General features: G+C 42.1%; 1 protein-coding gene and 1 long non-coding RNA gene across 2 annotated transcripts in view; one reads left to right on the top strand and one right to left on the bottom strand.

Annotated features, from left to right (window-relative positions):
* The window catches only part of LOC309532749, a 232,571-nt gene that overhangs the window by 31,685 nt on the left and 186,359 nt on the right, over positions 1 to 14,527 (top strand). The window lies entirely within an intron of this gene.
* SEMA3A (semaphorin 3A) overlaps positions 1 to 14,527 on the bottom strand; it is a 204,662-nt gene that overhangs the window by 67,402 nt on the left and 122,733 nt on the right. The window contains exon 5 of the mRNA XM_082223102.1: positions 5,625 to 5,718. Coding sequence (XP_082079228.1) covers positions 5,625 to 5,718 — 94 coding nt within the window. The remainder of the gene's footprint in view (positions 1 to 5,624; positions 5,719 to 14,527) is intronic.

The following is a 14,527-nucleotide window of genomic DNA, read 5'->3' as shown; positions in this document are numbered from 1 at the left end:
TGCTTGCTTTGATTCTGCTCACGGAGCGCTGAATAAGGATCTTTGCCTTTCAAAGCAAAAATCATGGAATGAATTGACTGGTTATTAAAGTTCAGGTATTCCATTTGTCACGGCCCCAGCAAATGCCCTCGACAGATTTTAATATGACTTTGTTGGAAACAAGCTTATTAGTTCCAAGGCATGCTCGTATTTTCCATGCCAATTTTGGAATACGTTTCCATGGCGGGGCAGCCATGTCTGATCATGCCTGCTGGGAAAGTTGAGCCGCCTTCCCTTGAAAGGCTGAAAGCACGGCTGCGCATCATAAGAGTCGGAATGGGAGAAAACATGATAGTGGAAATAGGTGGAATGAGAAGAAGATTAAAAGCAACAAGGCCTCTTCTCCCCAGCAGGAGGTATAATCAAAATCGAGTGAAAGAGAACAGCACATTAATTACCTATTTATCATCTTTCTGTCTCATCTGCCACTTGCTATTTTTAAAAGGAGAGACAATCACTTAATTATAGCTCTTATTATGTACTGTGCTTGAGAAAATGCCTTTGATGCCTCTGTTAGCCTTTACTTAACTTTACCCCCATTTGCTTGTCAGCTCTCTCCAGAGACTTGGGAGGAATCAATATAAATCAAGTGAAAGACAAGGAGGCTGCTTTCATTTCATCGTTGTCAAAGAGGGGAAGAGGTCACCCAGAGCAAGAGATTTCAGAAGCCAAAGTATGTGTGTGTATATATATTCATTCATGTGCATTTGTATATGCATGTAGTACTTGTGTGTGTGTGCATTTAAAACCAGACGTCTGCAGTATTTTTTACACGTTATGGGGCTTGTGTGTGAAAGGTTTGTGCTCTGTGCAAAGACAGACACTGAGGTCCCCATCCTTCCCACAGGATTTAGTGGAGGGGGCACACTGCAGCCCCCTCCACAATATCCCAATGCTTCATTTTCCCCATAGCAACAATTCATTTCTATGGGAGATAATCCAATGGTGCACTCTGGGATACTGGTCTAATTTTCATGGATCTTGGATTTTGTTTCTTGGCCATGTTAGAGAGCGACAGAAAGCTGGAGGATGCACAATATGAGTGGTAAGGGAGAGAGAGAGATAGTTCCTTCAAGCACCTTTCCTGAACACCTGATGGGATTCAGATCTCTCCTGGCTGAAAGGTCATGTAATGTTCTTCTTGTCTCACTCTGCATATATCTTGGGTATTGATTAAGAGCCAAAAACTTTTTTTTTTTATTTACTTGCCCTAATAATTTGCATGGATATGTATGGTCCTTGTCAGAAAAGAACTTAGTAAAGGTATCCATACATTCAGGGAAGACATCCTAGAAGAAGCCAGAATGTCATGGGTGCAAAGCTTAATCCTTTCAAGGTGCCCACTGAAAAACATTGAACTTAATGCACTAGAGGGCTTGCATGGGAATATCCCAAGTTTGGTTGCTCTGTGTATGGTGGCTACTGCTGGTTGAAACTCTCCTCAGCTTGATTAAAAAATTGAATTGACCATTGTGAGCAATATTAGAGAATATTAGAAGCAAAGATTGGGTTTTCCCTAGAGTTTGGGACTAACACGTAATGTTGGCTACCCTTATGCTGGTTTATAAACTTACTATTGTTTGACAGTCCCTTCCATTTTGTTTAAGTTATGGACACCATCACGGCTCAGAGGGAGCTAAGCAAAACACCCCTAAGTGGTAACTGAAGGGAACAGAAGGAACTGGAACCTTAGCAGAAAGGGAGTCACACAGTCTCTGTGTCTCATTAACCAAGCACAGAGAGCTTTCTCCATATCAAAGTAACTACAGCTGATGCAAGCTCTCTTATGTGTTCTGTTTTTTCAAGGCTGTTTTCTTTGTTCTCACTAACTTATGGTGTGACCAAAGGCGTCAAGTGTTTTTATATTCTGGTTGATGCTAATCTAACTCGCTGAAGTTAATAATCGTAACTAGCTTAGGTTCATTAATTTAAAGGAGTCTGATCTGAGTAGGCAGGAGCAGGGACCGAGCAATGGGAGTTCACCCTGTCTGCCAATCTAGCAGTTCGAAAGCACGTCAAAGTGCAAGTAGATAAATAGGTACCACTCTGGCGGGAAGGTAAACAGCATTTCCAATCATTGCTCTGGTTCACCGGAGGTGGCTTAGTCATGCTGGCCACATGACCTGGAAGCTGTACGCCGGCTCCCTCGGCCAATGAAGCAAGATGAGCGCCGCAACCCCAGAGTCGGCCATGACTAAACCTAATGGTCAGGGGTCTCTTTACCTTTTTAATCTGAGTAGGACTTAGTGGAATACAATCCGAACATTTCTATATACATCTAACGGTAGGAGATTCAAATCTGAATGGGCACAGTCCACAGGAAAGTTATTCTGCGCATCCATCATTGGGACGAATGGGCATTGAACAAGAGATTCAGAGCTCCTGCTCCACAATTCAGTGGAGCTTGCTAAAGTGAAGCCTAGGTTGTGTCCTTAAAGAAGAACAGATTGTGTAACCTTAGCTTTGTTCATTAATTAATAATCTCCATTACAAAAGTACCATAGAAAAATATGCAATTCCCTCCTCCCTTACTCTTGTTTTGTCTTTAAAATGTTCTCATATTCTTCCTGGACCAGGTAAATTTGATGTGGAGACCTCCTCATGGACATGCACAGGGAAGATGCGCTTGGAGCAGCCTATTAATAATGAATTGCAGCTAAAAGATGCCTGAGAGCTGCGTACATCTCTGCCACAGCTGGCATTTTGCTCAACACACCAGAGTAATGGTTATCATAAATGAACAGCTCTTAAAAGTAATGAAAACCATTTGGAAGGAGATTGAGCAAGAAACATTTAGGGCAGAGGAATTAATAGCTATGAAACATTTTGAAATATTATTGAATTAGGAGTGATTAAAAAAACAGCAGTGTGCCCATTTGTCTATTTTAAAAATGTTTTGAGCTTACAAAATTCAATTCCTGGCTTGACGTGGCTTGGGGGTGGGGGAAGTTCCTGTTTAGCTGAGATTCCAGTTCCCATATTTGTACCTGGAATTGAGTATGCAGGACAGATTAGGGATTCTACTGCTCAATAGTTTTCCTGCCTGAGCTGATAAGATACCACTGTTTAAAACAACTTCACATGGATTGGAGTCTTTAAGCTGTTCTAAATTTGCGGTGGCGACTGATGGCCATTGAGACTGGTGGGGTGGGAATCAGGGAGCAAAAACAGAAGAGGGAGCCAGAATCGTAACAGGTTCAGCTGAATGATTCTAGTTTTGTCCCCATCCTCCTCATTCCTGCAAGTATAAGACTGACAGTCACAATGACCCCCTGGATAGATCTGATGTTAGAAGGTAAGCAAGTGAGGGTTGACTGATGACAGAGAGATCTTGGTGGTGCACAAATGGACCATTCATCTCTAGCCAAGGTGCACACTGCACTGCTGTGAATATCTATGGACACGGGTGGTACTGTGGTCTAAACCACTAAGCCTCTTGGGCTTTCTGATTGAAAGGTTGGTAGTTTGAATCTGCACAATGGGGTGAGCTCCCGTTGTTCTTTTCTAGCTCCTGCCAACCTAGCAGTTTGAAAGCACGCCCATGCAAGTAGATAAATAGGTACCACTGTGGCGGGAAGGTAAATGGCATTTCCGTGCACTCAGGTTTACATCACGGTGTTCCATTGCACCAGAAACGGTTTAGTCCTGCTGGCCACATGACCTGAAAAGCTGTCTGTGGACAAACGCCAGCTCCCTTGGCCTGAAAGCGAGATGAGCGCTGCTGTACCTTGTAGTCACCTTTGACTGGACTTAACCATCCAGCGGTCCTTTATCTTTACCTTTTCCCATGGGTGAAAGAGCTGTCACTGTTCTCTAAAGCAGTAATGTGGATGCCCCCGCAGGTAGAATAGACAACATGAAGCTCGATGGGTGAATAGTCTGACCTAGTATATGGCAGCTTTCTGTCCTCCTGCATACATTAAAAGCCATCACCTCTGCTCCTCATATTGATCTCTCTCTTCCTTAACACCTTGCCCCCAATTCCATATGCCTTCCACACAAGAAGAAAGGATTTGTGAAAAAAGAAAAAAGAGAATATGAGGAAAACCCAAACACCCCAAAATCATTGTATTAGTGTAAGTCCACATGAAAAAGCAATGTGTGAAGACAGAACTCCATTGACTTCATTTGACTACGTGCCATGAGGTTTGCGTAAGACGCCCTTGTCATCGTATTCTTTCTTGACTGAATATTAATGCAAATAGGGAAGTCAGCCTCTCTGGAGAGGCAGCACCAAAAATTAAAGTTGCCCCAGGCACTAATTTATATACCTGTCTTTTCAGACGTACTTTCTCTCCCTTCTGTTTTGAGTAAATACAGGGTGCAAGTTGCAGCGAGGCAGTGACCTCAGGGGAGTAATCACCTGAACTTTCAGATGCAGGAAAAAGCATCAAGGGATGGTTACAAGTTAGAATTACTCTTCTTAAGTGTAGAAGAAGAGAAAGTCATATTGAAATGCTTTCCGTCCCCTGAAGAACATCTAGAAAATAGGGAGCAATCTTCTTTCTTTAAAATGCATATCTTTGTTGCTCAAATAACATCAAGCCACTAATCACTTTTTGAATTTCCTGTGCCTTCATGATAATGAAATACCAATTGCCTCCACACATGTTCAAATTCTAATTTTGTTGCATGTCCACAATTTTCTAGCAAGTGCAAGACCCTGTGAGGTTTTTGAACAGGAACCTTCTACAACTTATTCAGGCACCATGCCTCCCAGAATTATTCCTGGGTAAGGGGGTAGAGTGGGACGCGGGTGGTGCTGTGGTCTAAACCACTGAGCCTAGGGCTTGCCATCAGAAGGGCGGCAGTTTGAATCCTCGCGACAGGGTGAGCTCCTGTTGCTCAGTCCCAGCTCCTGCCCACCTAGCAGTTCGAAACCATGTCGAAGTGCAAGTAGATAAACAGGTACCGCTCCAGCGGGAAGGTAAACAGCGTTTCCATGCGCTGCTCTGGTTTCGCCAGAAGCGGCTTAGTCATGCTGGCCACATGACGTGGAAAAACTGTCTGCGGACAAACGCTGGCTCCCTCAGCAAGTAAAGCGAGATGAGCGCCACAACCCCAGAGTCGTTCACGACTGGACTTAACTGTCAGGGGTCCTTTACCTTTACCTTTAAGGGGGTAGAGAATAGCACAGCCACTTTGTTCCCCCTCTCATGTCCCTTCTTGCAGCTGCTTATGCACGGGGAGAAGCACACAACGAAGAAAATCTGAAGGAGAGAGTCTGCCCTAAACACAAAGACCATGTGCATGATTTAAGAACCAGAATTTTGCATCGTTGCCATTGTCCATAAGTTCACATTCATAGTGTAATGATTGCAATATTGTAAAGATTGGAATTTCCCAAGTGGCATGTCTATCATCAGAAATTATGGGTTGCTATTGTTGTGTAGGATTAAGCGTGTCTTCACTTGTGGTGCAGCCAAACAAAACCACATTCCATTTCTCCCTGGGAAGATGTTGAAATAAGGAAGCAGAGCCTCTGATAACCATCAGGAACAGGAAGAAGCAGGTACCTATAGATAAAGCCTATTTTATGAAAACAAACAAACAAACAAACAAATAAATAAATAAATAAATCCTACCTATTAAAAGAGAAGCTGTCAGCAGTTTGGGGTCATAGGGGCTTTTTCCTCTTCCGTTTTCAAAATGTGAATCTTCCAGCTTAAAAATATTGTCCTGCAGAGGAAGAAGGAAGAAATAATTAATCTAACCAAGCATGGAGACGACTGGGTATGAATTATTAGTCCATCAGTTCAGCACAGAAACTAAATTTTGTTTGTTACCATGGTATGCATTTTTGTGTTTTTGTATTGTATTATATTGCCCTGTGATTCCCGTATGAAGTGTGGTTCAGAAATTTAATCAATAATAATAAAAGACTAAATCCCAAGTTTTATGTTACTTCATCTACACTTCATTTGAGTTGGCTTGTTTTTCTACTTCTGCATGCAGAACTTTTGAGAACTAGACTGGAAAGCCAGAGAATGTTATTTTCCTCCCAGTACCCTTAGCAGAAGTTGGCCCCTTACTTGTTAGTGCAGAATTACCCTTTTCTAAAGAGGTTATTCCACATTCATGACCTCATATGCATAGCCGCACTAATCCATCCCCATGAATTATGGGATGGAAAGTGCGGAGATAACGGAAGTGAAACAGTTGAGGGAAATGTAGGGCAATTGCCACAAAAGAGCAGTTGTCTCAAGTGTGTGGCTGTGGGAAAACACACCAAAACATAAGGTTAATTTGCACATTCTGTGGGTGATTTGGGATTGTTTAGGTTGATGTTTAAATGCCAAGGATTCATGTTTTTATTTAATTCAGTTTACCCATGTCATTAGTAGAACAGTAGGACTCACTTATTCAGACACCCCAAAAGGGCAAGCTGAGGTTTTTGTTTGGGGGGGGAGACTCATAAAAGGGAAGGGTGTCTGGATCAAAGAATGAACTCAACAAATTTTATTAATGAAAGCGCTAATGAGAAACAGCCATTAAAAGGAGGGAAATCCAGATTAAATAAATTTGGACAAGAGAAGCATTTCTGATGTTTGACTCAGTCTATTGCAATATGTTTCATTTTTGTTCTGGTAGTTAAAAAAATAAAATACAATATGTACTATTTTCCAAACTGGCTTAAATGGCTGAAGGCTGATTTATATATTTAGTATAATCATATGGTACAGCCTTCTGGGGCTATTATTCTCCAGACTGTAGGTAATAGATTGCATTTTTAAATGCTTCTTGGCATAAAAAAAACAGGGACATGACTAAGTGAAAACTTTTTTGCTCTATGCTAGTTTCCGTGTGTGTGTGTGTGCGTGTGTGTGTGTGTGTATGGATGGATAGATAGATAGATAGATAGATAGATGGTCAATGTGGTCCCTTCTCATATACTGAATGTATAGTTAGTTCTGACTTCTCAGGAAAGGTTCAGCTGAGTCTTTGGCTTCTAGGCCATACATATCTATATGAATGGTAGTAAAACACTAAAGAGGAAGTCTTGCCTCCTCTTGGCTCTGATTTGCAATAGCTCCTCCAATGGTTAAGCAAGAATCTTTCCCATCCAGATTTCCTTTTCATAACCATGGACTGCAGCTGGGAACCTTCCACATCCAAAGCATGTGATGTCTTAACCTATGGCCCAAGAGATCTCCTTTCTGCTTTGGCAAATAAATTAATAGTTGCACCGCACACAAAACACGCACTCCATGTTGTAAATAAACTGCAGAATCTCACTTCCATTTTTTTTCACCCTTAGATTGATCTTACTCATTTTCAGTTTGTTTTCCCTTTATGAATCTAATCCCAAACTGTTTCCCACCCCCTGAATTTAGGAGCTGGTGGTGAGGTTGAGGAGGAGAGAACAAAGGAAGTTAAACTGCCTTCCCTCACCTGCATTTTTGGGTGGTGATGGCAAAAGTTGTGGTTGGGACAGTAGTCACTAGTAGCACTCCTCCTGTCTGCATTTGGATGGCTGCTGCCATTTTGTTTTGACTAGAATGCCCTTAGAACGGAGTTACACAACACAATTCTGGACACAACAAAATGCATTCGGGAGGATAGCTATTCTGTTCACAAAATTCACTCCATCTCCTGAAATAACTGAAATTCTCTCTCTCACACACACTTACTCTCACACACACACACACAGAGAGAGAGAGAGAGAGAGACAGACAGACAGACAGACAGACAGACAGACTTTTGTGACCTCTGAATGGGGCTATGAAATTGGGTGGGAGGAAAACATTTTCCTGCAATAGCTTTTGCTATCCTGAGACTATTATTATCTTTATTTTCAAACTCTAGGAAGTGACTGGGGATTTCAAGGGTATGTTTCCTAATCTCTAAGCCTTTCAAAGTAAATTGATATAACAACATTTTATGTCAATGCCTCATGACAGTAATGGGGAATGGCACAAGTCCTGCAAGCTACTGTTAAACTCAACACCAATATTCTTTAAGATCTTTTGCATCACCAAGACAAGTTATTACTTGAACTCGGTTGGAATGAACTCTGAAGAGGGTGACTAAAACAGAGTGTTCCTAAAATAATGTAGTGTATAATGAAAGGATGAATAAGCCAATCTAAAACAACAATAACAGTGTGATACAGGAAGCAACAACAAACCACAGGCATGTGATAAAGGAACCTGGTCCTTCTTGATGTTATGTTGGTTTGAAGGGGTGGAAAAACAGCTCAGCTAAGAGAAGAATACAAGGACCATGGTGAAAACGTTACTTTCAGTATTTCCATGGGTTTAGGAATCCCTTATGGATGTTTTGTGTGTGTGCATAATCAGTTTTGGGTGTGGCTTGCCATTTGGCATGATAGGAGGGAGCGAGCTTGAGAAGGCCCCTTTCTGGCCTGCAGTTTGCAGAAGGGGCCCCTTGTCTCCCCTGTTGTGTGATCAGTCGTGGTCCTTCATGGCCCTGAGATGCTATGGTGGCTGCTGGGCCAGTCAGGAAGGGGTTGGCAGCTCCCTAAAGGGTTGGCCCCCAGCCATCCTCTCCAGCATTAGGCATGCCCACCACTCCATCTGTCCCTTCACAATTTTGCGGTATGATATCAGTCGCCATTTGGGACTCAGTAGAATTTTCCCTCAACTTTCTAAAGTCCTTTCCGGCACCCACTGGCTCTGCCCTGTTTTCTATTGTTTTTAATTCTGAATTTTAACCCAACATGTGAAAGGCAAGTCATCTAGTCCAAAGCAGGAATCTCAGAGAGGCATCCAACCTCCAAGGAAGGAGAGTCCACCACCTCTGGAGGAAGTTCATTCCACAGTCCAACAGCTCTTACTGTCAAGAACGTTCTTCCTGATTTTGAGCTGGAATCTCCCTTTCCTTGTAACTTGAATCCATTGGTATGGGTCCTACCCTCCGGACAGGAGAAGGAATGTGGGGAATGAGGGGTTGACTCCCAGCTCAGACTATCCACCTGGGTTGGTGGGGGGAGCCCAGAGGTGCATCCTCAGCTTAGCTTTCAAGGCAAGCAGGCAAATATCATCATTTCATTATTATTATTATTATTCATCTGAACATCACAGGGCACTTTACCACATAAAAACACAAAATGTATAACAAAAACACCAAAGTAAACCAATAACCCCCCCTCCCACAAACGTGTTTAAAAAGCCATAGATTGTTTGACCAGTCAAAGGCCTGCTTGTAGAGAAACATGTTTGCCTGGCACACGTTGGTTCCAAACGACACCAACGTGATGTCACACATCTGAAGGAAATTGTGTCCTCCAAATCATGGAGAGCCACATGTTGCGGTGAGATCACTAAACTGCTTTCTTGTTGCTGGGGCGGGCCCGTTTGGATGTCCTCTGCACTTCATTGGTTGCCCCTTTGTTGCTGGGGTCATTTTTCTGTCTGTTGGGGTTTGATTGACATCTAAGGAGCTATTTCAGGGGCTGCGTGAGGCAAAGTACTTTCTCTTTCGCATTGTGTAGCGGATCTCCCTCCCTCCCTTTAATTTAAGGTTGGTTTTTGACCTTGCTATGCCTGTCTAGGGGTCATCTGTTTTTGGAGCAGGGGCCCGGTAGGAATTTTGCCAATTGGCTGATTGGCTGTTGCCATTTGGTTTCTGCCTACCATGTAGCAAATCACCACAACTTTGTAAGGTTGGTGGTTAGGCATTGGTTTATTCTTTGGTGGAGGGGATTATGGATTGGCTGTGCCTGCCCCTCATTTTTGGTTGCTACTGCTAGGGAATTCCGTTAAAGGAATCCAGGGGCTTGATTTGCTCTGTCTGATCCCCTCTCAGGGGTAGGGCCATGCCAGAGTTCCTGGGAGCATCTGGGGTGAACTAAGAGGCGGAAATCTGCCTCTGTGCTCCACCAGTATGTTTTCCCTTACTGACCTGTCAGTCCTGTTCCTGCCACCATGTAGGTTCAGAGTCAGGTAAAGGTAAAGGGACCCCTGGCGGAAATCTGCTTCTGTGCTCCACCAGTATGTTTTCCCTTACTGACCTGTCAGTCCTGTTCCTGCCACCATGTAGGTTCAGAGTCAGGTAAAGGTAAAGGGACCCCTGACCATTAGGTCCAGTCGCAAACGACTCTAGGGTTGCAGTGCTCATCTCACTTTATTGGCCGAGGGAGCTGATGTACAGCTTCTGGGTCATGTGGCCAGCATGACTAAGCCACTTCTGGCGAACGAGAGCAGCGCATGGAAACACTGTTTACCTTCCCGCTGGAGCGTTACCTATTTATCTACTTGCACTTTGATGTGCTTTCGAACTGCTAGGTTGGCAGGAGGTAGTCCGAACCAATGCCTAAGCAACCACTCACATGGTGTAATCAATAAAGTTGTGGCCAAACTAATGCCAAAAATTCTTAAACAAATATTCTGTGTCCTGTGAGATTTATTTTGGAGGGGGTTTGGGGGTCTTCACATGCAAAACAGCAGGACAGCACCCTCATGACTCTCACTTTAAGCATTAAAGAAGCACAGACTTTTTGGTTGCAGCTCAGTAGGTTCTGCAATGCTTTGCTTATTTCATACCCATGGAAGCTTCCATGAAGCTGTGGTTCCTTTTAACCGCATATATATCTTGTGTCATCATTCTGGCATGTGGGGAGAAAACACGTCCAATGTTCCCTTGAGTGCATAGATATAGCTGCACAATTCTTTGGATTTAAGAAACACACACATTCCCTTTCACTCTGTATGGGAGTTGTGGGAAAAGGAGCCTGACAAGAGCTAGCAGGCAGGACATCTCAGCAACTCATTGAATCAAAGTATTTGATTAGTTTGATATACTGTTGGCTTCTTTTTAATGGACTTGTCAAATTTCTTAGCATGAAAAATCTAAGTTGCTGAGATCTTCTGTATAAGTTGCTGAGATCATTTTAGAGAAAAGGGATCCTCCAAACACCAAAGGATCTCATGCTTCTTCCATCTGAGTGACCAACGTAATCCAGCAGTAACAGAGCAATCCCAAAACTGCATGAATGTCATGTTATCCTTGACTGATTAGTAAGGACTTTAAAAATGCCATATTCTCGGTATTCCAGACATAAGATACCATCAAGGATATTGAACAATTCTCGGAGGACATTGAGAATTGGAATCTCTTTGTGTAGCAACAGTCAGGGTTGTCATGTATAATATATCACTTGTGCTGTTGTCTGGCTTACATATGGTGACCTCTGGAAAAATAAATGCTATGCTTTTGCAGCGAGTGTTCCTTCTAGGCAAATTATTAAGTGGGCAGCATATGCAAGCAATAAGATCCACTATCCTAAAATCAATCCAACTGAGCGCTTTCCTTATTAGCCTTGTACCTTAACTTATTCTCTTCCCCCTCCCCAGTTTTCATGATACATTTGGATGAGGAATTGTGGGCTGTAATTGCTTTAACAGAGAAGTTGCTACTTTGTTAAATAACTTATTGGCGTATATACAAAACTGCAATATCCAATTATTATTATTTTTTTAGCTTTCAAGAACACCACATTCCACTTTGTTTTTGGATTTCCTGTGTACGGTGAGCCTATGGAGAGATGGAGAAAGCTCATGCATCACAGGAAATAACAGCAGAACCAGCACCAGCTTTTTATTAATTATTGAAATCTAGTGATTCAAGGGCTGTCTTTCTACAAGACTCTGTCTTCAGCCTTGGTTTTGTATTGCTGAAAATAAATGCATTTCCCAGGATGCAATTTTATTCAAAATTCTGATAAGGAAGAAAAGGACACTTGTCAACACACCCAAGAAGACGTGAGACAAGAAAGATGCGTAACAAGTTACAGTTATTAAAATACAGTATAACAACTATAGAATCGGCCAATCAGAATAATTCAACCAAATTCACCAAAACCAATGAGGTTCGGGTGGTGAGGTGGGTTGATGGGAGCATTTCAGCTCCCAAACACCACTGTGGCTCCAATATTAGTCAGATATTTTCCAAAATCCACTCACTCACCCAGACCAAATGACAATTAGCCAAATCCTGACCAAACACCACTCCAGTCACACTGACAAAACCCAACAGTGTGAAGTAGGCAAAAATAATGTGACATGCACCAATTAGTGTTTACCCCCCCCCCAAAAAAAAATCCTACTCAGTCCCCTCAAGGAAGGCAACTAGCAGAGCTCACACTGAAAAAGGGGTGGGAGGGTAGATGTCTCAGTGAGAAGAGGAGGGAGTGTTGGGTGAAGCAGGCTTTCCCCCACTTCCCCCATTGGGCAAATTGCCCCCATGTCCTTGCCCACATTACCCCTGAGGGGCTGCCCATTTATCCTCTTCTTGCAGGGAAGGAGGGTGTAGAAAATGTGTCCCCTTCCCCAATACGGGAATTAACGGAATTCTCAAGAGGAGGGGATTCAGCAAATTTAATCCGAAGTTCAACTAAACAAAGTCAAAGTTGTTAGACTCAGAATTTCCACTGAAGGAACAAAAGACCAAAATGTCCTAAATATGAACAAAAAGAAACTTAGGAGTAACGACGGAGGAGTACCGTAGTTCCTTGGGACTGCTTTCTGCAATCGACTGACTCCATCTGATACTCAAATTGCCTGTGGATGTGAATTGAACTACTAATTGGGTTATGAACTTCTCCAGATTTTATAATGCTGTTTGGTGCAGAGATAGTGCAAATAAAAATACATATTTTATGTATTTTAAAAAAAAGGATCTCTCCTTTCATAGTCACGAGACCACATTCTAATAAAGTCATGAAATCATAGTCAGTCACATGTGGACTGGTAAATTAAATAATCAATTAAATTTGCATACTGTATTTTGTTTTGATTCTTTTATAGAAGTATTTATATACCACCCACTCACATAAAATGCCATTGTGGTGAACAACATAAAATATGGCAAAAGAATATAAACACAAGAATGACTGGCCCATCTAAGAAAGGGAATTATAAACAAATGAATAGGACTGTTGGCCTGAAAAAGTCTTACAGAGGGATGTTTCTGTATTCTACAACTTGGGCCTGGCATCAAAAATAATTCTTTAGACCTTAATATTTGGGAGACACTCCTTCCTGGGATAGGAGGAGAGATGTTTCTTTTAAGATGATGTAAAATACATTAAAATTATTAGTATTATTATTTTTTAAATCAAAGTTGACTCCCTAATTATAGCACCTAATTATGACCCTCCCCATTAATATATAAGGAATGTTGATAAATCCCTGCACACCAGCTAAGTTCATATATTAGTGACTGGGATAACCATTGCACCATGTGCAAAGAGCATGCTTCAAACAGCCTTACAACCTTTGATCTTCACACCTATTGTTGGTTAATTGCCAGAGGTGATAATAGACAACAATCCACGATGATTTATTATTACATGATAACATATAGAAGCTTCGCACATTCAAGCAAGACAACATTATCTTGTGAATAATGTAAGAGAAGAATCATGGTGATCAAAAGTGCTGGAAATGTCAGTCCAATTAACTTAATAGCCACAAGATGTTAAAACATCATAAATTTGGGTTTGATTATTTCAGAGCACATTTGCAACTCCAGGGGCTGGAGGTTTGCATTTTAATATGGACAAAGCGATTTTATCAGCTGCAAGAAGAGACCTCAAGTCAGAGGAAAGTGTTCTTGTGGCATATGAGTCATAATGCCTTCCTGCCTATCACAAAAACATTTGTCAAATTTGACACACCATTGTATCAAACGTCCTTGCTGCCGCTCTTGCTCTAATAGGAACAATTAATTTTGGACACAATTACGTGGCAAAATAAATTTAACAAATGTTACCATACAGCTAGTGGGCAATGGCAAGAGGCTAATTAAAACAGGAGATCCCCTTACCAATTGATCTTTCCAGGAGGTCTTTCATAAATAGAAACTCATTATGAAATAGATTAACAAAATTACAATCACTGACCATGAGAGAAAGTTCATGAAGCTGTGCATAAGGTAGGTGCGTAAGATACAACATCAGTGTCTACAGTTTTCCTATGATCATCATTAGTCCCATTCATGTCTACTGGGCTTTGTCTTGTCAGTGGAAGGTTAGCATCACGGGGCTCTTACTAAATCAAGTCATAATAACTACATATCCTGTTACATTTCTCACCTTCTCACCCCTTGCCTTTTCCTGTAAGACCTATTACAGTCGTTAAGAGTCGTCAACAGGCTCATCTCAGCTATCTGCCAATCTCCCATTCCCACCACCCTTCTGAGTAATACCCCTCCCCACCTTCTCACTATATAGAAGGATCTGGCAACTTCTGTTTCAGTGTATCTGAAGAAGTGTGCATGCACACGAAAGCTCATACCAAGAACTAACTTAGTTGGTCTTTAAGGTGCTACTGGAAGGATTTTTTTTTTTTTTACATATCCTGTGTTAAGCAATGCCTTTCAGGCACAAGTCTTCATGAGACTATGGAGTAATACTCTGGAGTTACTTAGGAACATGTTCACACATGAACGTTCATCACAAATATTGAGACTGTGCACTGCCCCCCTGATCCAGCCCAGGGCCTCAATCCACATCCCCCAGTTTGGG

Source organism: Podarcis vaucheri (genome assembly GCF_965113315.1).
Source record: "Podarcis vaucheri genome assembly, chromosome: 5".
Taxonomy (NCBI): Eukaryota; Metazoa; Chordata; class Lepidosauria; order Squamata; family Lacertidae; genus Podarcis; species Podarcis vaucheri.
The sequence above is the reverse complement of the archived record's forward strand: the minus strand, read 5'-3'. Positions and strand labels throughout refer to the sequence as shown.